General features: G+C 51.6%; 1 protein-coding gene across 3 annotated transcripts in view; it reads left to right on the top strand.

Moving 5' to 3' along the window:
• The first annotated feature begins 11,352 nt into the window (after positions 1-11,352).
• ATF1 (activating transcription factor 1) overlaps positions 11,353-24,386 on the top strand; it is a 52,625-nt gene continuing 39,591 nt past the window's right edge. Inside the window, exons 1-2 of one of the 3 annotated variants that reach the window (XM_058673477.1) lie at positions 11,353-11,626; positions 21,516-21,605. In XM_058673477.1, the coding sequence (XP_058529460.1) occupies positions 21,522-21,605 (84 nt within the window). In that variant the 5' untranslated portion in view covers positions 11,353-11,626; positions 21,516-21,521. Of the gene's footprint in view, positions 11,627-21,515; positions 21,606-24,386 lie in introns of those variants that run through there. The other 2 variants (XM_058673475.1, XM_058673478.1) reach the window with 2 other exon arrangements.

The following is a 24,386-nucleotide window of genomic DNA, read 5'->3' as shown; positions in this document are numbered from 1 at the left end:
AACCCTCAGCTACTCAGGGGCTACTTTTCTAGCTCCTAGGGTCTGTTTGTTTTTTTCCCCAATATGGATTATCTTATTGGTCTGTACATTCTCTTAAGCCAAAACATGCTAGGAGGAGGAGGCCCAGAGCTGTTCTCTGCAAACGTTCTCAGTTACCCTGCTGTCTGGAGAGGGGACAGTGCCAGCGTCAGTGCAGATCGAAGGCCCACCCTGTCGCCACTGACTGACAACATTTTTCCATGGTGACACAGTGCTCTTCTTGCCCATTCCACTAAATGGGACCTTTGTGGTAGCAATGAGAATTAAGGCGGCCTGAAAGGCCACTGTTAGTCGTTTTGTTTTGTTTTGTTTTGTTTTGTTTTGTTTTGTTTTGTTTTGTTTTTTAACTAAGAAACCACAGCCTTTCCAATCCTAATCCCCTGCAGTATTGAGTCTTGATGCCTGCGGAAAGGAGGCTGCACTGCAAGCCTCCATCTGGGTAAGGAGAACTGCATGGGCCTGAAAGCTTCCAGCAGTGGATCTCAGCGGGAGTGAAGCGTTCAGGGAGGCCCCAGGGTTCCCACTGCTGTACCCACACTGCCCTCTGCTCGGCTCGGTCCTGCTGCCTGTCTTAGGCACTTGGGCCTGTCTCAGCAGTGGATCTCAGCAGGAGTGAAGCGTTCAGGGAGGCCCCAGGGTTCCCACTGCTGTACCCACACTGCCCTCTGCTCGGCTCGGTCCTGCTGCCTGTCTTAGGCACTTGGGCCTGTCTCAGCAGTGGATCTCAGCAGGAGTGAAGCGTTCAGGGAGGCTCCAGGGTTCCCACTGCTGTACCCACACTGCCCTCTGCTCGGCTCGGTCCTGCTGCCTGTCTTGGTCACTTGGGCCTGTCTCCCTTCGTCCCCTGGTGATGCTTGCTTACTGCTTTTGTTGACTCAACAAAGGGCCTGAGGCCTTAGATTCCAATTTAAGGTCCTCTGCCCCAGGCATGGTGCTCAATATTTTGGCCAAATAAATTACTTTCCTTGAATATCCAGGAATCTTTTGGACTAAAGCAATGAGGAGTTATCACCTCACCCTCAGACTCCAACCCGATCTATGCCTTAGTGTGGTTTTTGTTGTCTGCTTTGATGTAAAAGCAAGAGTGTTTGGAGCAAGAAGCTGCAGTACTCCAAATACACAATAGGCCTTTGCCGTTCACGCAACATTTCTGGTTTAGGTGTCTGTAGTTGGGCCATGTTATTTGTCCGGAGGAAAAGATTGTAAAGATATAAGAATAATTTTTTTAGTCCTAAATGCTGTTTTGTTTACTTGTCAAGATACTTATCCATGTCAAATTCAAACTATAGTACTGTGTAATTATGTATAAATTTTTTTTTATTTATTTGAGATTAGACTAGATACATCCTTTTAAATTTAACATCTGGCTGGACAGTGTTCTATTAACTCATTGAATGTGTTTCCTTTGTCTTGTGTTAATAAATATTGATGCCTGATTGTGCTTAATCCTTCACACCTGGGGTGAGGCTGGGGCACTGATCAAGTTTAAATTTCGTTTGCTGTGATGAGAGCTTGGGATAGAGGTTGCCTTTGTGGTACAGTGAGGTAAGCTGCTGTCTGCAGCCCACTGCTTTGAGTCCAGGCTCCCTACTGCTCCACTTCAGTATGCCTAGGAGAGCCGCAGAGGAGGGCCCTGACACCTTGGGACCCAGACCTGCTTGGGAAACCCTGGAGAGGCTCCTGGCTCTGGAACAGCCCAGAGTCAACAGCTGCAGCTGATGAGGCCCTGTGGAGCCAGTGGATGGAAGATCTTTCTCTGTCTCTGCTTTATAAATCTGATCTGCCTTTCCAATAAAGGCAGAGTTACGGAGAGAGAGGGAGCGAGAGACCTTCCAGTTCACCCCAAACGGCCACAGCAGTCCAGCTGAGCCAGGAGCCAGGAGCTTCCTCTGGGGGCCTCCACATGGGTGCGGGGCCCAAGGCTTTGGGCCGCCATCTACTACTTTCCCAGGTCACAAGCAGGGAACTAGAAGGGAAGTGGGGCCGCCGGGATACCCACCGGCTCCCATATGGGATCCTGGTGGTACAAGGCGAGGATTTAGCCAGAAGGCTACCACACCGGATCCTGGACTTCAACTTTTTGTAACGTGATAACTGACTTCCCTTGCTTTTGTTGCACAGTTTCAAGAAACTTGACTAGAGTGTCCTAGGTTGTGGTCGGAGCCGCTGAGGGCACTTGCATGAGCAAGACCCTGTGCCAAGAGCTGAAACTGAAGCAGGGAGTCGCTGCCCTCGGGTAACAGGAGAACAGTCACAGTGCAGTGGCAGCACAGCGAGGGACAGAGCGCAGACAGAGGCACCCAGTCCGTGAGGGAGCACGGAGAGCAGACAGAGGCACCCAGTCCGTGAGGGAGCACGGAGAGCGGACAGAGGCACCCAGTCCGTGAGGGAGGACGGAGAGCAGACAGAGGCACCCAGTCCGTGAGGGAGGACGGAGCGCAGACAGAGGCACCCAGTCCGTGAGGGAGGACGGAGAGCGGACAGAGGCACCCAGTCCGTGAGGGAGGACGGAGCGCAGACAGAGGCACCCAGTCCGTGAGGGAGGACGGAGCGCAGACAGAGGCACCCAGTCCGTGAGGGAGGACGGAGCGCAGACAGAGGCACCCAGGCCGTGAGGGAGGACGGAGAGCGGACAGAGGCACCCAGTCCGTGAGGGAGGACGGAGCGCAGACAGAGGCACCCAGTCCGTGAGGGAGGACGGAGAGCGGACAGAGGCACCCAGTCCGTGAGGGAGGACGGAGCGCAGACAGAGGCACCCAGGCCGTGAGGGAGGACGGAGAGCGGACAGAGGCACCCAGTCCGTGAGGGAGCACGGAGAGCAGACAGAGGCACCCAGTCCGTGAGGGAGGACGGAGCGCAGACAGAGGCACCCAGGCCGTGAGGGAGGACGGAGCGCAGACAGAGGCACCCAGGCCGTGAGGGAGGACGGAGCGCAGACAGAGGCACCCAGTCCGTGAGGGAGGACGGAGCGCAGACAGAGGCACCCAGTCCGTGAGGGAGGACGGAGCGCAGACAGAGGCACCCAGTCCGTGAGGGAGGACGGAGCGCAGACAGAGGCACCCAGTCCGTGAGGGAGGACGGAGCGCAGACAGAGGCACCCAGTCCGTGAGGGAGGACGGAGCGCAGACAGAGGCACCCAGGCCGTGAGGGAGGACGGAGCGCAGACAGAGGCACCCAGTCCGTGAGGGGGGAGTGTGGTGCAGGAGGTAGTATCTTAACCCAGTTCTGATGGGGGAGACAACCAGATCAAAACACAAGGCAGAAAGACAGAGTTGCCCATTTGGGGGACTGCAGTTCACTGCCAGGCCAGCTGTGGTTTGAATGTACAAGCCTCCAAATTCTCACATTGGAACAAGAGGCCCCGCACAATAATAGTACTCAGGGATGGGGCCTCTAGGGCAAGTCCTGAAGTCACAGAGGTTGGCCTTCACGGAAGGACTGGCCGGGCACTTGTGCACTGCTGTCCTCTCTGCCGTCCAAGGGGCACGGTCGCTGGCCAGCCGCCCTGGAGGAAGCAGCACCTTAGACATGGAAACCAGCAGTGCCTGCATCTCGGATATCTCGGCCTCTGTCCCACCACATACCACCCTGGCTCTGTGCTGCGTTAGGGCACCGGGGGACCAGCGGGGCTGCAGTGGCTGCCAACATGGCTGCTGAATCCTGAAGAGGCATCATCATGTTTTAAAGACTTGTTTACTTGACAGTTACGGAGAAAGGGAGCGATAGAAGAGATCTTCCATCTGCTCTCTCACTCCCCAAATGGCTATGTCAGACCAAATGAGGAGCTTGAAGATTTTTCCAGATCTCCCACGGCAGTGGCGGGGACTCAAGCCCTTGCGACATCCTCTGCTGCTGTCTCAAATACATCAGCAGGGAGCTGGCATGGAAGGGCAGTAATGAGCCTGCCATGATGGCTCAGTGGTTAAATCCTCGCCTTGTGAGTGCTGGGATCCCATATGGGTGCCGATTCGTGTCTTGCCTGCTCCACTTCCCATCCAGCTCCCTGCTTGTGGCCTGGGAAAGCAGCACAGTTTGTCCAAGGCCTTGGGACCCTGCACCCGTGTGGGAGACCCAGATGAGGTTCCTAACTCCTGGCTTCGGATTGGCCCAGGTCTGGCCATTGTGGCCACTTAGGGAGTGAGCCAGCAGACAGGATCTTTCTATAAGTCTGTGTTCCCAATATAAAAGGAGAACTTCCAGGACTTGAACCGGTGCCCCATATAGATTCCCGGCACTGCAGGCAATGGCTTGGCCGCTGTGTCACAGCATCAGCCCTGACAGTTTACACTCAGATTTTCTGCCACCCTCAAAGACACACACACTGTTTTCTTCTGCATTGTGTTGGTCAGGCCAGATTCCAGGGGGAGGAACGAGGGAGTGTCACAAGGTCACATGGCAAAGAGCCAGCATTCTTTAGTGGATAACGGATAGCTACGATCAACCCTTAGTACATAGAACACCCAAGGGGGATGCTTTGAAAGCACCACCATGAAAGGGATGCTCCCGTCATCACAACTTAAGTGCAGTGGGACAACAGGAAAATAAAAACTAGAGCAATTGGATACAAACAAAAGACAATCCTTAGTCAAATGTGAGTTGACAAGATTACAGAATAGAAGGCGGCCTGATGGAGTAACTTGATCTGATTGACCTGCCTGGTCAAAGGAACCAGGAAATTTGGATGAAACATCTAGTCACCCAAGACAAAAGTTAGGGAGTAACTGCTCTTTTCCCCCTGAAACTTTTTTATTTGTCTGAAAGGCAGAGAGGAAAGGACATTAAGAAATGCTGATTTAGTCCCCACATGACTGCAGCGAGCAGGGACAGACCAGGCTGAAGCCAGCAGCTGCCCCTAGGTCTGCAGAGGTGCAGGGCGCATGCTGTCTGCTGCCTCCCCAGGCACACTGAGCAGGGAGCCGGAACTGCAGGAACTGGCTTTGAAATGGCGCCCATATTCAACGCTGTTATCATAGGCAGCTGTTTAACCACAACGTTCACCCTGCAGTGATTACGCATGCTTTTTCTTTAAAGATTTACTTACTATTATTGGAAAGGCAGATATTACAGAAAGAGCTTCCATCTGCTGGTTCACTCCCCAAGTGGCCACAATGGCCAGAGCTGAGCTGAGCCAGAACCAGGAGCTTCTTGCGGGTCTCCAACATGGGTGCAGGGTCCCAAGGCTTTAAGCCATCCTCCACTGCTTTTCCAGGCCACAGGCAGGGAGCTGGATGGGAAGTGGAGCAGCCAAGATATAAACTGGTGCCCATGTGAAATCCTGGCTCATACAAGGTGATGACTTTAGCCACTAGGCTACCGTGTCGGGCCCCTGCGTTTTTTTTTTTTTTTAATATTTATTTGAAAGGCAGAGTTACAGAGAAAGGGAGAGATACAGACCTCTAACCACTGCTTCACTCCCCCAAATGGCTGCAACTGGGCCATTTAGGCTGGGCCAGGCCAAAGCCAGGTGCCAGGAACTTCTTCCAGGTGGCCCATGTGGATGCAGTAGCCCAAAGGATTTAGGACATCCTTGATTGCTTTTCCAATCCAGTAACAGGAAGCTGGATCAGAAGTGGAGGAGCCAGGACTTGAACCGATGGCCACATGGGATGCCGCCATCCGAGACAGTATTTTCCTAGGCCGCTGCACCAGCTCCAGGGTGATTATTTTTGAAAGACAAAATGCAGCAGGTGACATTTCTGTTCACAGCTCTTTGTCATGGGACATCCCGTACGTCGAGACAGTTTAGGTGATGGAAGTGACAGCCTTACAATGTTTTGCACAGAGTTCCACGGTGAGCTAACATGATGGGACATAAACTCTCAAGTCTGCACACAGGCTCTATCTGAGTCCTCGGCCAGTGACTCAGTTACGTGAAGAACTCCCGGAGAGGTAGGTGACGAGAGAGAGCAAAGCCGCCGGAGACTGGAGGGGGAGGGCAGAGCTGTCAGCCACTGTCCACAGCGGAGGAACAGGGCTGCAAGTTGGGCCCTTGTTTACCATCTTCTGGAATGAAAACCATAAGCCACATAATCCATTCCCGTGGGAAGGGGTAAAGACACGTGACCCAAGTCAAGGGAAAGGATTGCCAGTTTATCCTACCAGCTGGAAGATGCACAGTGAATGAAGAGTTACAAAAAAGTGGGTGTTTGGCTCTGGTGTTAAGACTTTACTTGAGGGCCTGGTGTGATAACTCAAGAGCTAAATCCTCATCATATTTTTTTTTAAAGATTTATTCAGTTTATTACAAAGTCAGATATACACAGAGGAGGAGAGACAGAGAGGAAGATCTTCCGTCCGATGATTCACTCCCCAAGTGAGCCGCAACGGCCGGTGCGTGCCGATCTGATGCCGGGAACCAGGAACCTCCCCCTGGTCTCCCACACGGGTGCAGGGTCCCGATGCATTGGGCCGTCCTCGACCGCTTTCCCAGGCCACAAGCAGGGAGCTGGATGGGAAGTGGAGCAGCCGGGATTAGAACCGGCGCCCATATGGGATCCTGGGGCTTTCAAGGCGAGGACTTTAGCCGCTAGGCCATGCCGCCGGGCCCCCTCATCATATTTTTTTTAAAGATTTATTTATTTTTATTGGAAAGATGAGTTTACCGAGAAGAGAGAGAAAAATCTTCCATCTGCTTGTTCACTCCCCAAGTGGCTGCAACGGCCTGAGCTGGAGCTGAGCCAGTCAGAAGCCAGGAGCTTCTTCTGGGTCTCCCATGTGGGTGCAGGGTCCCAGGGCTGTGGGCCTTTCTCGTCTGCTTCCCCAGGCCACAAGCAGGGAGCTGGATGGAAAATGGAGCAACAGGGCCACGGACCGATGCCCATATGGGATCCCAACACATGCAAGGCAAGGATTTACCTACTAAGCTACCACACCAGGCCTGACTAGTAGGTTTTTGAAAATGGTGACGGTAAGCAAAAGCATAGCACTTGTTTGACAATCCTTCATCCTCGTTACGTTTTGGATAATCTCGCATGGGTGTGACATGGGACGTTCCTCTCTCCTTCGCCCCACGCGGCTTTGTTGAGCCTCGTGTCTGTGTACATCTGGAGCCCCTGCCCCTTTCATGGCCAACTTCCGGATCTCTTTTTGAGTGCCCAGGAGGCCCACTTCTTGAGGCCCACTCCCTCCATGGATTCATTTGTGTCGGTTGGTGCACTCCCATGTTACCACCTCCTTGATGGTCGAATGGCTCTTTTCCTTCTCCCAGCCCTTCTCTGCGGGAGCCATTTAGTTGGAGCCAAGTTGGAAAGGAGCATGACAGATTGTGAAACTAAAAGCTTTTAAAGAAAACCTAAAAGTAAACCTCTGTGAGCTTTGAACAGGCAACATTTTCTTGTAACAACTAAAGCACAGAAAAGGGAAAAAGAAAAATAGATAAAGCAGACCATCACAATGCAAAAGCTAAGCAGAGGACATAGAAGCCAGGACTCGGGGTGCCCTAACTTGCTGCTCATGTCCCTGCCACCACACTGCACACTTGGGTGGAGTCCCAGGTCCTGACTATGATCTGGTCCTCCCTGGGTGCTGCAGGCACTTGGGAACAGAGCAAGTGGAAGATGTCTCTCCCTCCTTTTCTTTATCATTCTTGTGTTAAACATTCTTATTTTAAAGACTTACAGAGGGCCCAGCGCAGTAGCCTAGTGGTTAAACTCCACTCCCAGCATGTGCTGGAATCCTATACGGGTGCTGGTTCGTATTCCAACAGCTCCACTTCCCATCCAGTTCCCTGCTTGTGGCCTGGGAAAACAGACGAGAATGGCCCAAAGCCTTGGGACCCTGCACCCACATGGGAGACCGGGATGAGGCTCCTGGTTCCTGGGTTCGGATTAGTGCAGCTTCTTCCATTGTGGACACTTAGGGAGTGAATCATCGGATGGAAGATCTTCTCTGTCTCTCCTCTGTATATCTGACTTTCCAATAAGAAAATAAATAAATTAATTAAAAAAAATAGACGACTTACAGAGAGCTATCTTTCGTCCACTGTTTCACTCCCCAAATGGCTGCAATGGCCAGGCTGAGCCAGGCTGAAGCCAGGATTGCAAACATTTGGTTCATCTTCTGCTGTTTTCCCAAGTTTATTAGCAGAGAGCTGCATTGAGAGCAGAGCTTCCAGGTACCTGCTGCCAGGTGCTGGGACTGGGTGTAAGCCAGGTCAGGATGGCACACAGTGTCCCCTGTCTTGGCAGTGGGAGTGGGTCTGGTAGGGGAAATGTAGGCACTCGTCTGCTAGGCTGCAGCTCCGGCTAGTGAGTACAAGAGCCAGGGCTGGGGACAAGCTAGGCTACATAAAGAAGCAGTACCTTCAGCATGTGTGTGGACTGGGTCTGGGAGCAGATCAAACTAATCCTGAGCTGTAGCACCTAGAAGTGCGCACGAGAGCCAGATGGGATACAGGGCAGTCTGGGTTAGGCCTCAAGGCATACCACATGCCAACAGGCACAAAAACCAGGGCTGGGGGGTGGGTGTTACCTGACTAGGCCGTAAGAACCCACTGTTGTGTGTGACAACTGAGTCTGTGGTGGGCTAGACTGGGCTAGGCTGCAGCTTCCACCGGTTTGAGTGAAAGAAGGAGCTGGGGCAGAACTGACCAGGCAGCCGCATCCACTGTGGTGCAGGTGATGAGCTAAAGCTGACATTGCACTACCTGGTTCACACAAGAGCCAAGTCTGAGGTACCCCGGGCGAAGTTTCCTGAGGGATTCCCCAAGTAGATTGATGGACACAGAATCGCCAGATGTGGTGTCCGACCTTGGGGTACATGTATCAGACCTGGGCCTCCTCAGCTGCTGATGCCCGTGCAGTAGACAGCATGTCTAGATGCACACAGGGGACATGACAGCAGGGGACACTGCGTGCCTCATCAGAGGATGGAAAGCAGAACATGCTGGGCAACTCTCCTGGCCAAGCTTTGCAGCCTGTTCCTGGGCCTGTGAATGCACTAAGATGGACTTGGTCAGCCAACAGACCTTGGGGAGATTTTCTCAATTGGAGCATTGAAGTCAAGAACATCTCAGAACTATCAAAACCTACTCAAGTAACACCCTCAGAACTCTTGGCCTCATTAGGGTCTCTGAGGTGTTATCAAAGGACTGTTTCCTAGCCTCAGGACCTGAAGTAGTTTGACAGCAAGAAGAGGCTCCCTCCACAGCCACCTTTGTGGACACAGGAGGGAAAAAAAGAACTGAAACATCCCACCCACCTTCCTCCAGACCTCATCCTCCCTACCCTGGCCGGAAGTCCGTGTGAGCATGCATTCCTATCAACTATGTAAGCTATACTTAAAGTAAAAATAAATGAAACACATGGATTGCCAAGGCGAGGTTGCCTGTACCAGATATGACCGCAGCACCCAACCAGCACACCTGAGAACCAGGAAAGGAGGGGGCAGAGCCGGCAAGGGGGAATAAGTGGGGCTTCCCTTGCTGGACAGCTACCCCCACTGGAGAGGGTGAGCTGGGATGGGGGCAGACCAGACTAAGCAGGGCTACAACACCTGTGCGCCTCATGTGGCCTAGATCAGGGAAAAGCCAGGCTGGGCTGATTATTCCTACTGGTGCAAACAAAATTAGAGTGGGTGAGGGTTGTTTGGGCTTAGCTGCAGCATCAGATGGCAGAAGCTGGCAATGGGGGCTAATTCTGTCAAGTCAAACCACAGAACCACCTGCAGAGTGCATAATCCGAGAGTGGGAGAGGCCTGGGAGGGAAATAGTGGGCTCCTCCCTCTTGGGTTACTACCCCGTAAGGGAGGGCACAAAGACTAGGATGGGGGCTGGGGTGGCTAGACAGAGAGGCACCCAACAACATCCGTGAAGGCTGGATAGTTGAGCTGGTTAGATGGAACTAAGCTTTAATACCCAGTGACAAGTACAAGAGCCAAATGGGATGTGGGACAGACTGGACTAGTCGGGCACACGAACTGGCCAACCAGGGTAGGGGGCAGGCCTGGTGGGGTTATTGTGGGTCGCTCTGACTAGGCTGCAGCTCCCACTGGTTTATGTGAGCGCCGAGTGTGTGCTGAGCAGAACCAGGCTGAACTGCGGCACCCATTGGTTCCAGTGGAAGTCAGGGCTGGAAACAGAATCAACCCAGCAATTGCAACCACCAGCTGATTGTGGAGATGGACTGTGCCGGGCCCTGTACTTGCTAGTACATACAAGAATCTGTCCTGGGAACACCTCAGACAAAGTTTTTTCGGGGATCTCCCCAATCAAACTGCCGGGCTCAGAACCCTAACCATGAAAAGACAGAGGACAGAACAAGTCAATCAACCACCTCAGCTATTGGCAGCAAAATACTGGGCAAATGGAGACTCTATGATGGACTATGTCAATCAGTGGATTCTTCAACGACCTCATCGTGCTTGGAGTGGCAAGATTGGCAGCGATTCATAACTGTGAACTATCAAAACCACTTGAGCATGACCCTCGGAGCATGCCCCACATCGGGGACCTGGGGTGGGTGGGAGACTGGGTGGGGCTTCTCCCTTAAAATCCCCCTTTTCATCAGATACACGAAGGAAACAATATGGAAATAATATTCTTACCCACTTTCCTATAGCCCTTGAACCTTTTTACCCTAATTAACTGTAAAGATTGTCAAAAATAAAACAAGATAACTGCCTCCAACAGTTAATAGTGAAAACGTTGTTTTTCCAAATCAGATATTGAAATTAACATTTTAGGCATATTCTCTAAATTCTACTTGCATCCTTTTGCATATCTAAAGTACAAGTTACAGTAATTGTTTTAAAAACTTATGCTTTCTAATCGTCCACATCGTTCTCAGTAGTGTTTAATGGGGGCGGAGAGAGCGGCAAGAGGGCTCCACAGTGTTTCTGATACTGGGGATGTTTCCAGAAAAACCTTGGAACTTTTCGTTGCGTGTTCTAGAAAATCTGATTATCATTCGCTATCAGTACAGTGCTAGAACTACCGTTTGGCAAAGCAATGGGTAAAAACTTGAGAAATGGACACTGACTTGCTTTTGTAGCGTTATAAAAATAACTGTTGTCAACAGCTCGGCTGAGGGTGGGTCGGACAGGCCACCGCTCTGGGACAGATGTGGGTGACGGCCAGCAGGTGAGCAAGGAGCGAACAAGCCGCGTCCACCTCAGGCTCCCGCGCAAGGGGGCAAGGAAGGGGCGGACAAGCCGCGTCCACCCAGGCTAAGGGAGCGATAGGAGCGGACAAGCCGCGTCCACCTACGCTCCCGTGCGCGTACCCGGCAGCTCACCTCCGGGAGGCGGGCCCACGATGGCGGCGCGGCGTCACGTGAGGCGCGCTGACGCACACGGCGGGCCGCACGGAGCCCCGCCCCGCCCGCTCCGCCCCCGGCCTGCTGGAGATCATGCCGCCCGAGCGGCGGCGGCCCTGAGTGCCGAGCACACAGCAGCTCGGGCCGGTCGGCCGCTCGGTGACGCCGCTGCTCCCCGCCCCGCCCGACCCACCCTCGGACCGGGAGGCGCGTCCCCTGCCGCCGCAGGGCGTGGGGGAGGAAGTGGGCCGGCAGCTCGGGGCCATCTGGGAGGGAGGCGGGGGCGGCCAGTTGCAAAGTTCCCGCCCCGGACGGCGACGAGGCGGCATCCGCGGGTGAGTGGGGGCGGGGGGCGGCCCCGGCCGCGGTGGACACGTCGGGTCGCACGTCCTGCCCGGGGGTCGCGCGCGGGCGGCCGTGGGGGAGGGGCGCGGCGGAAGGGGGTGGGGCTGCCGGTCGCTCCCCGCGGCCGCCGCGCTTCCGGTCGTCGAACGTTCGAACGTTCGTGCCGGTCGTCCCGGCCCCGGCTCGCCGCCGGCCTGGTCGGCCGAGGGGAGGTCACCGGCGGGCCCCGGCTCGGGCTGACGGCGGGGCTCCGGGAGCGGGCGGGCGTCGCTGCGCCGTGCCCTCCCGCGTGCTTTGAGGGGCCCCCGGTCCCCGCGCGGACGCCCGGGGTGGCGCTGGCCCTTGGGGCGCCCCTGGACGTCCGTCCGTGCAGGGCCGCGCGTGGCCGGCAGGCGGCAGGCCCCACCGAGCCGGCCCGGGCACCCCGTGTTTGCCAAGGACGGGATTTGTTTTTTTTTTCTTTCTTTGCCCCGGTGTCGCCCCGTGTCTGAAGTTGTAGGGTGCAGAAGTTCTCTGTTGCACATCGCTGTTAAGTAGGCGTGGGAGAAGTGGAAGCGACAGCTGGGAGGCGTTGGGACCGGGGACGGGGCTGTGTGCCCGTGGGGAGCTGCAGCGATGAGGCTGTGACAGGGGCGCTGAGCCGAGGGCAACGATACCCAGGCCTTGCGCAAGGCTGGGGCACTCGGGGAGTTTGCCAGAGCAACCCCGGGACCCCTGGAGAGGAAGCCGGGCGGGAATATGTGAGGATGGGATTGTGACTGATCAAAGTAATTTTGAGGGCGGATGGGAACGGCCAGCCCTCGGGTTTACCAGGGGGCGAGGGAATTAAAGCTGTGTTCACCAGGGGAGAAGGAGCCCTGTGCTTGGTTTGTTGAAGTTTCCCGTGGGCCACCTGATGTGCTGTAGGGGCTTAGAAGTGAGGGAAGCAGACATTGCGTTACACAGGTTTAAAGTAGCCTCGTTAGAAACATGTGTAAGCCGTAATGGAAGCATTAAGGAAGGAGGGGCCTGGGGCAGGAACAAAACTAAACGTGAGGGTGTTCCTGGAAGAGGAGCAGCGTGGAAGGGAAAAAAACATGGCCTTGGATTAAACTAGTTTTGGCTGCAGGCCCCTTGCATTCATATCTTTCGCCTTTTATTGTATTTTTATTCTGAAGTTTATTCTGAATTATATGGTAGCATTCCATAGGGTCTGGGATAAAATGATGCCACCATGCAATCCATGACCCAGTGATGAGTTCAACAAGAGAAAAGAAATTACTTGGAAAAAATGAAAATGAAAACAAAAACATCAAAACAGCTGGGATGTAGCAAAAACAGTATGGAAAGGGTTACTGAGCTTAGTTTGCACGAAGCCTGCCTTATATCAGAACATGGTATTTGTCCTTTTGGGATTGACTTATTTTACTCAGCAAAATGGTCTCTAGTTAGGACCATCTAGTTGCAAATGGTTTAATTTCACTCTTTTTAATGGCTGAGTAATATTCCATGGAGTAGATACAGCACAGTTTCTGTAACCACTCCTCTTTGGATGGGCAGCTGGGTTGGTTCCATTCTTTGCTATTGTAGATTGAGCTGCTGTAAATATAGGATTTACTCTGCTCAGATGCAGGTTTTTTTTTTTTTTTTAAGATTTATTATTATGGGAAAGCCGGATATACAGAGAGGAGGAGAGACAGAGAGGAAGATCTTCCATCCAATGATTCACTCCCCAAGTGAGCCGCAACGGGCCGGTGCGCGCCAATCCGATGCTGGGAACCTGGAACCTCTTCCGGGTCTCCCACGCTGGTGCAGGGTCCCAAAGCCTTGGGCCGTCCTCAACTGCTTTCCCAGGCCACAAGCAGGGAGCTGGATGGGAAGTGGAGCTGCTGGGATTAGAACCGGCGTCCATATGGGATCCCGGGGTGTTCAAGGCGAGGACTTTAGCTGCTAGGCCACGCCGCTGGGCCCTAGATGCAGTTTTTATTTCCTTTGAATATATTCCTAGGAGTGGGATAGCTGGGTCATATGACAGGTTTATTAGCAGTTCTCCAAGCACTCTTCATACTGATTTCCAGAATGTTTGTACTAGCCTACACTCCCACCAGCAGTGAAGGAGGGTGTCTTTCTCCCCACATCCACACCAGCAGGTGTTGTGAATGTAGGCCATCCTCACTGGAGTTAGGTGGTACCTCAATGTGGTTTTCATTTGTATCTCCCTGTTGACTAGGGAGCCTGAGCATCTTTTCATATGTCTGATAGCCATTTGAATCTCTTCTTTTGAAAAATGTCCGTTCAATTCTTTCACCCTGAAGTTTATTTTTAAAAGTTTTTAAAAAATATTTATTTATATTAGAAAGGAGGATTTCCAGAGAGAAGGAGAGACAGAGGAAGATCTTCCATCCTCTGGTTCACTTCCTAGGTAGCCACAACAGTTGGAGCTGAGCTGATTTGAAGCCAGAAGCCAGGAGCTTCTTCTGGGTCTCCCACGTGGGTGCAGGGTCCCAAAGCTTTGGGCCGTCCTCCACTGCTTTCCCAGGCCACAGAGAGGGAGCTGGAAGTGGAGCAGCCAGGACTCAAACTGGCACCCATATGGGATTCTGGTGGATGCAAAGCAAGGACTTCAGCTACTGGAGTACCACTGCAGACCCTCCAAGGTTTATTTTTTAAATTTATTTGAAAGGCGGGGTTAGAGGGGAGGAGAGATAGAGATATCCCGTCCCCTGGTTCCCTCCCCAGGTGGTCCTGGTGGCTGGGGCTGGGCCAGGCCAAGGTCACGGGCCAGGAACTCTTTTTGGTCTTGCACGTGGGAGCAGGGGCTCAAACTTTCGGGCTGTTTCCTGTTGTTTTTCCCAGGTGGTTAGCAGGGAGCTGGATCAGAAGGAGAGCAGGCCAAGACACAAACCAGCACCCCAGTGGGATCGCAGATGGCAGTTTCACTTGCTACGTTACGATGCCAGCTCGAAGGGCTCTGAGCTTTGGTTCATGCTGCAAATGCCTAGCTCTGCTGAAGGCAGGAGCTGGGAGCTCGAGCCAGGGTTTTGAAGGGTTTTAGGAATTCCGATCCTTGGTCCATCACCCTCTTTCCCTAGCTGATTAGCAGGACATTGAATTGGAAGCATAGTTAGGCCTCTAGCTAACACTCCCCTGTGCACGCAGGGGTGGGACTGGGACCATGTGCTGTGGCCTTCCCGGGCACCATAGCAGGAAGCTGGATTGGAAATGAGGCAGTATAGCAGCCGGGGAGTGAACCAGTAGGTGGAAGAGCTCTTTGTCTCTCCTTGTCTGTCACTCAGGTAAATAGAATGTTTTTGAAAGATGTACTCATTTGGTGGAGTTATGGGGATGGGGCTAGATGAGTCTTCCATGTGCTGGTTGACTCCCCAAGTGGCCACAGTGGCTACGTCTAGACCAGATTAAAGGCAGAAGCCAGAAACTCTGGGTCTCTCGGAAGGGTGGTGGGACCCAAGTCCCCGGAGGCATCTTTGGCTGCTCTTCCAGGCACATCAGTAGGGAGCTGGATTGGAAGTGATGCTGTGGGAACTCAGGCTGGCACTCCTGGGATGCTGGCTCTTCAGCTGGTGACTTAACGTACCATGTCACAGCCCTGGCCCTGGGAGGTCTGTCCGCTGGTTCACTGTCACAGTCAGGCCTGCAGCCAGACCAGGTTAGAAGCCAGGTCTTCCGCTTGCGTGGCAAGGGCTCAGGTGCGTGTCCCGTTGTCTGCTGTTTCCCAGGTGCGTTAGCGGGGAGCGAGATGAGAACCAGCAGCTAGGGCTTGAGTGAACACTCGGCGGGGATGCAGGTGTTTCAGGCAGCTGCATTACTCGCCTAACACCTGGCCCCCCCCCGCCTGTTCCCCTTTTTTCTTCTTAATTTTTCTTTTTCTTTTTAAGGCAGAGATATATTTGCTAATACATTCTTCAAATGTCTGCAGTAGCAGGATCAATGCCAGATCAAAGTTAGGAGCCAAGAACTCAGATTGCAGCTCCCGGCTTGGTGGCAGGGACCCAAACACCTGAGTTGTTGGCTGCTGCCTCCCGGGTGTGCGTTAGCTGGAAGGTGGCATTGGAAGCAGAGCCAGGATTCAGACAAGGCAGTCTGACAAGGGGTGTGGACATCACGCTTGCTCTCTGTCATTTTTCGGGAACTGTAGCAATTTCAGTCCTATGTGAACCATGAAATTGTGAGGGGGCCAGCGCTGTGGCATCACCGTTGTGGGTGCCAGCGGGATCATGGTTGCACAACTTCGGATCCAGGTCCCTGCTGATCCACCTGGCAAAGCAATGGAAGATGGTCCAAGTACTTGGGCCTCTGCATCCATGAGAGACCAGGGAGAAGCTCCTGGCTGTGCACCTGCTGCGCTCCTGCCTTTGTGGCTGATTGGGCAGGGGACCCGTGGGCCTCTGTGTGGCTCTCCCTCTGACTTTAAATAAATGCTTTTTTTCTTTCTGACTTAAAAAAAAAAAAAAAGGAATGAACACACAAGGTTAAACTTCAGTTATCAGGTCGGTGATGCTAAGCAGTATGTACGTAGTTGCTTTCTGGGAAAGTTTAAAGATTTATTTATTTTTATTTGAAAGGCAGAATTATTTCTTTTAAAATGTTTATTTATTTTAAAGGTTTGCTTTTATTGGAGAGGCAGATATACAGAGAGGAGGAGAGACAGAGAGGAAAATCTTGCGTCCAATGATTCACTCCCCAGGTGAACGCAACAGCTGGAGCTGAGCCGATCCAAAGCCAGGAGCCAGGAGCCTCTTCCAGGCCTCCCACACAGGTGCAGGATCCCAAGGCTTTGGGCCATCCTTGACTGGTTTCCCAGGCCACAAGCAGGGAGCTGGATGGGAAGTGGAGCAGCTGGGATTAGAACCGGCTCCCATATGGGATCTGGGCGTGTTCAAGCTGAGGACTTTAACCACTACACTATCACGCCGGGCCCCCCCTTTTTTTTAAGATTTATTTATTTTTATTACAAAGTCAGATATACAGAGAGGAGAGACAGAGAGCAAGATCTTCCGTCGATGATTCACTCCCCAAGTGAGCACAACGGCCAGGATCCGAAGCCGGGAACCTGGAACCTCTTCCTTCTGGGTCTCTCACACAGGTGCAGGGTCCCAAAGCTTTGGGCCGTCCTCGACTGCTTTCCCAGGCCACAGGAGGGAGCTGGCTGGGAAGTGGAGCTGCCGGGATTAGAGCCGACTCCCATATGGGATCCTGGTGTGTTCAAGGCCACGCTGCCGGGCCTTCCCTGGGCCCTTTTAAAATATTTATTTTTATTGCGAGGTTAGATATATATATACATAGAGGAGGAGAGACAGAAAGATCTTCCATCCAATGATTCACTCCCCAATGACCACAACGGCTGGTGCTGTGCCAGTCCGAAACCAGAAGCCAGGAGCTCTTCCAGGTCTCTCACGGGTGCTGGGTCCCAAGGCTTTGGGCCATCCTCCACTGCTTTCCCAGGCCACAAGTAGGGAGCTGGATGGGAAGTGGAGCTGCCGGGATTAAAACTTAAGTCTATATGGGATCCTGGCATTCAAGGCAAGGACTTTAGCTGCTAGGCCATGGCGCCGGGCCCGGGAGCTGGATGTTAAGAGGAGCCACTGGGACTTGAAGCAGTGTCCATATGGGATGTGGTGCTGCAGATGGAGGCTTAACCTACTTTGCATAGTGCCAGCCCCTAGTGTCTTAAATGATGCTGCCATACACAAAAAAATTTAGTCTTCACCATTTTTAAATGTACAAGTTCAGTCGTTTTTATACATTCGTCTTGTGCAGGTATACCCAGAGCTGTCTTATGTCTGTTGAAAACCGCCTCTGCCTTTCCCTCACCCGCATTCCCCTGGTGTTGAGTTCTCCTTCTGTTTTGAGTTGACTGAATACCTTGTATAAGTGGAGTCATAAAGCATTTACCTTATATTTATTTATTTGAAATGTAGAGTTTTAGGAATTGATTTTACAGTTGTTCACCTGGGCCAGGTGGGACCCAGCAGCTTCTCCGTCTCTCACATGGGCACAGAGGCACAAACACTTAGGGCATCCTTGCAGCCCTTCTAGATACGTGAGTGAGGCACTGGACCCCAAGTGGAGCAGCCAGGACTCGGTCAGCACCTTAACGTGCTGTGCTACAACTCTGGTCCCATTTCTGTGTTTAGGTAACTGGCTTAGAATAAAAAATATGTATTTGCTAATGTATTTTAGCTAATTTAAAGGGAGAGAGATAAAGGGAAAAAAACCAGAAAACTGTGTTCACTCGTTAACTGCTTGTGATAGTTGGGCTTGAGGAGTTTCCGCCTCAGGCCAGGAGCCAGGCCCTCCTTCCAGGTCTCCATGTGGGAGCCAGGGACCCAGGTGCGTGAGCCAACCTTGCTGCTTCCCAGGGCGCACGTGAGCCGGAAGCTGGGGTGGAAGCAGAGCCAGACCCGGATGCAGGCACCGTGGTGCAGGCCGCGGTGTCCCGGGAGCTCCTCACCCCTGCTCTCGCGCCCACCCCGGGGACGAGTGGGCTTCTGCTGTGTGTGCTGGCTGGAGTCTGCCTTCATCTGTGTGAACGTTCAGGGTGCCCTTACCTCCTGGCAGTTGTGGCTGGTGCTGTGAATGTGCAGCTCGTGGGCTCTCAGACCTGTACTTTAGTCTCTTTGGATGTATGTTTCCAGAAGTGAAATGATAACTATTTCTGAATTTTCATAGTTTTTTTTTTTTTTTTTTAATGAAACAGGCATACAGAGAGAGCTCCCTCATCCTGGTTTGCTCCTCAGATGCTCACAGTGGCGAAGGCTGGGCTGTAGTTAGAAGCAGGAGCCAGAGGGACTCAGCCCTCCTACCGTGGGGTAGGGACCCGTTCACTTGGTTCATCACTGCTGCCTCTCGGAGTCTAGATTAGCAGGAAGCTGGAGTCAGGAGCTGGAGCTGGGATTTGAACCCAGGAACTCTGATGGACACACTAAGCCAAATGCTCACCGCTTCTGTTTGCAGACCTGCCGTTCTGTGTTCTGTAGCAGCTGAGCCACTCTGCGTTCCCACAGGAACACAGTAGTATATAAGGGTTCTAATGACTCCACATGCTTGCCAACAATTACTTTCTGTGTTTGATTTTTAAAAAAAGATTTATTTGCTTATTTATTTTGTTAAGATTTATTTATTTTTATTACAAAGTCAGATTTATATAGAAGAGGAGAGATACAAAGAAAGATCTTCTGTCCACTGACCCGCTCCCCAAGCGGCCACAACGGCCTGAGCTGAACTGATCCAAAGCCAGGAGCCCGGAGCTTCTTCCAGGTCTCCCACGCGGGTGCAGGGTCCCAAGGCTTTGGGCTGCCCTCTACTGCTTTCCCAGGTCACAGGAAGCTGGATGGAAAGTGGGGCTGCTGAAAGTAGAACTGGCATCCATGTGGCATCCCTGTATGTGCAAGGCGAGGACTGTAACCACTAAGCTACCATGCTGGGCCCCGTTTACCTATTTCAAAGGCAGAGTACACACAGACAGAGAGGGAGATCTTCCATCTGTTGGTTTACTCTCCAGATGGCAACGACCAGAACTGGAAACAGCTTCTGGGTCTCCAATAAGGCACAGGGTTCGAAGGCCTTGGGCTGTCCACTGCGTTCCCAGGCACACCAGCAGCTTGCTGGGTTGGGAGTGGAGCAGCCAGAATTTGAACTGGTACTGTGTGGGTTGCTAGCATTGCAGGTGGGGGTCCCTTATCAGCTCTTGTAATGGATGTGAGGGGATTCAATATTGTGGTTTTTGTTTGTGTTTCCTAAATGTGAATCGTGGAACGTTTTAAAAATTTTGTTTATTTGGAAAGCAGAGTTAGAAAGAGATATCAGAAAGAATTAGAGAGAGGGAGAGGGAGATCTAGTATCCGCTGGTGTTCTCCCCAAATGGCCTCCCCAAATGGCTGGCTGAGGCAGATTCTCTCAGCTCCTGCATGGGGTGGGGGTACTTGGGCTGCTTTTGCTGGTCTTCTAGGCATGTGAGCGGGGAGCTGGATCAGAACTGGGAGCAGTCAGGACTTGAACTGGCATCCATGTGGGATGGCAGCTTGCCCTCAGTCTACATATCCAGTGTTTGATCATTTGTATCGGGAAAACTTCATAGATAGGATTTTGTTTGTTTGTTCAGCTTTTCCTCAGTAAACCCTCTATGACAAACTGTACGATTAAAAGCTGTTCTCTAAACTACAGAAAGGAAAAGTTTGTGTCTAGGAATATTGTCACACCTGTTGAGTAGAATCATATTTTAAATGAATTGCACTAATTTATGTATGTGCTATTTATTACATTTAAACAAAAAGCTGAATTTATTTAATTGAAAAGATAGATACACATAGAGAAGGAGAAACAGAAAGATCTTCCCTCTGCTGGTTCATTCCCTAAGTGGCCGCATGGCTGGAGCTGAGCCTATTCAAACCCAGGAACCAGGTCTCCTGTGCAGGTGCAGGGTCCCAGGGCTTTGGACTGTCCTCTACTGCCTTCCCAGGCCGCAAGCAGGGAGCTGGAAAAGCAGTGGAACAGCTGGGATTAGAACTGGCTCCCGAGCCCAGCGCCGTGGCCTAGCAGCTAAAGTCCTCGCCTTAAACACTCGGGGATCCCATATGGGAACCAGTTCTAATCCTGGCAGCTCCGCTTCCCATCCAGCTCCCTGCTTGTGGCCTGGGAAAGCAGTCGAGGATGGCCCAAAGCCTTGGGACCCTGGACCCATGTGGGAGGCCTGGAAGAGGCTCCTGGCTCCTGGTTTCGGATTGGCGCAGCACTGGCCATTGCAGTCACTTGGGGAGTGAATCATTGGATGGAAGATCTTCCTGTCTCTCTCCTCCTCTCTCTGTATATTTGACTTTGCAATACAAATAAGTAAATCTTTAAAAAAAAGAAAAAAAAAGAACTGGCACTCATATGGGATCCTGGGAGTACCACGTGAGGACTTTAGCCACTAGGCTACTGTACCAGGCCCTAGACATGTTTTTATGGGTCAGATTTTTAAATGAGATGCCAGGAGTCTACAGTGTGACCGCCAGCTCTGTTCCTATTCTGAGCACTTTTGTTTTATTTATTTAGGAAATAATCTTTATTTTTTTAGCTTTATATAAATTTATTTTTGAGGATGTTTACATAGTTGATTACGGTGGAAAGGGGTTAAGATTAGGGGAAAGTGGGTGAGAGCATGATTTCCCAATTTTCTTTGTCTTCTTCCTTTGTTTGGGGTAGGAGGGATATGGGGCAATTGCACCCAGCCTCCCAGCCACCTTGGAACGCGGGGATGGGAAGTGGCCACCTGCCGTCACCCCAGGGTCCTTCATGTGAAGCATGCTCCGAGGGTTCTGCTCAAGTGGTTTCAATAATTCTGAAATGTTGTCCGTCTTGTTCCAAGGATGAGGAAATCCCTCCAAGGCCCATTGGCTGACATAGTCCACCTTAGAGTCTCCATTGCCCAGACATTTGCTGTCAGTGATCGGCTGGGGTAGTTGGCCAGTTTTTCTGTTCTTCCTCCGGTAAGGTACTAGGTGTCCTCTGCAGACCCTAATGGGCTGCCATGTTCTCCGTGTGCATCTGGGCCTGCTGTCTGCTGCTCTAAGTTGTTGAGGAGGCCCAGTTCTGACCCATGTGCTCCACGATCAGACCGCACATCCTGCGACTCTCCCCACGGTTGGAGTTCTGAGTCCAGTGGTTCAGTTGCGGGGATGCCCAGAGAAACCTCCTCTGAAGTGATCCCAGATCTGACTTGTCTGTCTTGTCAGCATGGGGTCTGGCTCAGGCCGTGAACCACATCAGCTTACGCACACACTGGTAGTTGCAGTTGCTGGATAGATGCTCTCTGCAGCCCCGTCTCGTCAGGAGCCATTGGGTGCTGCGACCCAGCCCAGTCTGAGCGTCTTTAGTTGAACTGGCTTTTTTCTCTTACAGTTGATTATGGAAGATTCCCACAAGAGTAACGCTTCAGAGGCAGCCCCTCAAGCTGGTTCAGCAGTTCAGGGAGCTCACATTTCTCAACAGGTAAGGCAGGGAGCAGCCGAGATACTGCGCCAGCTGGGAACATGTGGTCTCAGGCAGATGAATGTGTCAGATTCCTGCTAGTACTTAAAGAAAAACTCAAGCAAGAAAACTAACTACATTTTTTAGGTCGAGACGATTCTGTTTTATTTTCTTTTACACAAGGTCTGCTTAGAGTTGTTTCAGTGTGTACGTCTCAAAACACAGAGGAGCACATTTCATTTTGTATGATGCACTATGTAAATTTTTTCAGACTGATTTTGTTGCCACTTCAAATGTGAAAAAATTATTTGACCTTTTGAGCTAATCTGAAACAGACTAAAAGATTCATTAGTGGAACAATTTTAAATGATCTTTATAAGAGCGCTTTGTATTTAGTATAATATATGGGAAATATTTTTGCTGAATTGTGATATAAGCATGTTTGTTAGAAAATTTAGGTAAGTTGACAGGTATGTATTTCACAGAGTTGATGCTATATTTTTATTCCAAACTATATTCCAAGTACTCTGACTGACTACAAAGTGGCCAGAGCTGAGCTGATCTGAAGCCAGGAGCCAAGAGCTTCTTCAAGGTCTTCCATTTGGGTGCAGGGATCCAAAGCTCTGGGCCGTCCTCGACTGCTTTCCCAGGCCAACAGGCAGGGAGCTGACAGAAAATCATTAATTAAGAAAAACTATTAAAAGGAGATTGTCATCAGTCTAAAGTGCTTAGGGGTGTTGCTGTAGAACCCCGAAGCCGGGTCTGCTCACCAGACGCCTAGGTACCCGATCACTGACAGCAGGCTGCTGAAGGAAAGGAGGTATTTATTGCAAACTGCAGAGCAAGGAGTTCCTTCATTCCCAGGCTTCCTGACGGGTTGGGGTGGAGGTTCCCATAGGTTGATCAGCTCATGTCCAAGTGCCTGGTTGGTCAGTGGAGCTCGTGACCCTCCTTTGACTGGTCTGGGCTGCTGTGCTCTTCAGGGACTTTATGTTGGCCAGGTGCACTCCGGTCGGTCTGGGTTCCATGGAGTGGCAGTTACATTCTGCTGGGACCTAGGTTTCCCCTACACAGGCTGCTCCAGGACAACAGTGGCCATTTGGGTTCTTATCAGTTGGAGAAACTAATACTCCTGAAGTCCAGTGAGTAGAACTTTGTAAGGCCGGCTGGATCACTCCCTGAAGTCAGTGCATTGTTTTTGATAAAAGCCTGGCAGGGACGTCTCGGGCTGAGGGGCCGGACAGGAGGCTGCGATTTAGTTTGACATTGTAGGGGTTTGATTTCAGAGATGCAGTAGTTTCTTGTTGGTTTGTTTTAAGCAGATTTGTGAGTTGGAGATGTAGCAATCTAAGATATTTACTAACATACTCACATTCTGTACTACCTTCTGCAGAATTTGGGGCAATGAGTTCTTGTTATTGTTAGTTGGCCTTTCTTGTTCAGGACCCCCTGGAGGCTGTGTTCATGGAAACGTGCTGTAAGTGTCTTCTTTATTCCAGTTGAACTGAAAATTTGATGGGTTCCCCCCCCCCCCAGGTAGTTGCTGTTGAATCAACTAGAGCATCAGATTGTTTCTAGAGATTCGCAACCACCTCTCTTCTGTTGTTGATGTGTGAGTGGTAGACAGGCTGTTCACACTCCTGAGCTATTTTGCCGATGTTTCTGCTCGTTTCTGTTTTTCTCAGCAGTGTCTGTCTTCCTAACTTGGTGGCACTTTCTGAAATCAAGCCATGGCTCACCTTGGCGGTCTTCGTCATGGTCCTCCCAGCAGATGAAGACCATCCTACACGATCACCCAGTAAAAGGTAGCTTTAGTACCACTGCAGTGACAGCCACGTCACCTTCACAGTTTTTGCCATTTTAGCAATAGGATCAAATGTCAGAAATTCCACTTCTGTTACTTCAGCCATGTTAACCATTGGCAGGTTGAACAGTGCCTTTCAGCAGGAAGCTTGACTTCCGTCAAGTGTTCCATACAGCAGGTGTTGGAGTGAAGGCAGCCTTGTTCAGTTATGTCTGGGAAGTGAGGCAGATCTGAAATTATGGCAGTTTCAGTCATTTTTTAAATATCTTCATAGTCAGGCCAAGAACCTGTAGCAGAGGTTCCTGTGTTCTGCCAGGTAATTACCCTGGAAAAGGCTGAAAGGCATTTATGTGAGGAATGTGGCTCTCTTCAACCATCTCAGGAGATCTAAAAGGTAATACGTGCTCTCTGCCGGAGGAAAGGCTGCAGGCAGCCGGTGTGCTTGGCACAGCCGTCTTCACAACTCCCTCCCTTCACGTGAGTGTTTGGACCCAATGAGAGGCTGTTTCAGAGTGTGATGTTTTGTTCCTGCACATCGGATTGAGACTGCCCAACTTTGAACCAAAGGAGGACCGTCCACATGCCTTAGCAGTTCAGGACCACTGGCCCATTGTGAATGACTTAGATGGTCTCTGTTCTGACCTTTAACCTCAGGGCTGCTGAAGGGTGTGGACTCCTCACATCTGCTGGTTAGGAAAGAAGGGCTTGCCTATCCTGGCTTTAGAACTCCCAGTCTCCTCTAGTGGATACCTGTAAGAGCTAGAGGGCTTCCACTCGGTGCCCATAGCTGTGTGTCCCTGTCTCTGCCTCATCACTCTGAGATTTGTAAATACTGTCTGTACTTGAGAGGGATGCTTGCCCATGTGGACCTCTGATTAGTGGGGGTGGGTCAGGTGTGGAGGAAGATGAGTGGGACAAATGTTTCAGTTCTTTTTCCTTTTTTTCTCCTGTGTCCGCAGGGTAAGGGAGGTGAGGCAGCAGCTCCTTGCTGTCACACT

The sequence above is a fragment of the Ochotona princeps genome, chromosome 15 (genome assembly GCF_030435755.1).
Source record: "Ochotona princeps isolate mOchPri1 chromosome 15, mOchPri1.hap1, whole genome shotgun sequence".
In the NCBI taxonomy this organism is placed as follows: domain Eukaryota; kingdom Metazoa; phylum Chordata; class Mammalia; order Lagomorpha; family Ochotonidae; genus Ochotona; species Ochotona princeps.
The sequence above is the reverse complement of the archived record's forward strand: the minus strand, read 5'-3'. Positions and strand labels throughout refer to the sequence as shown.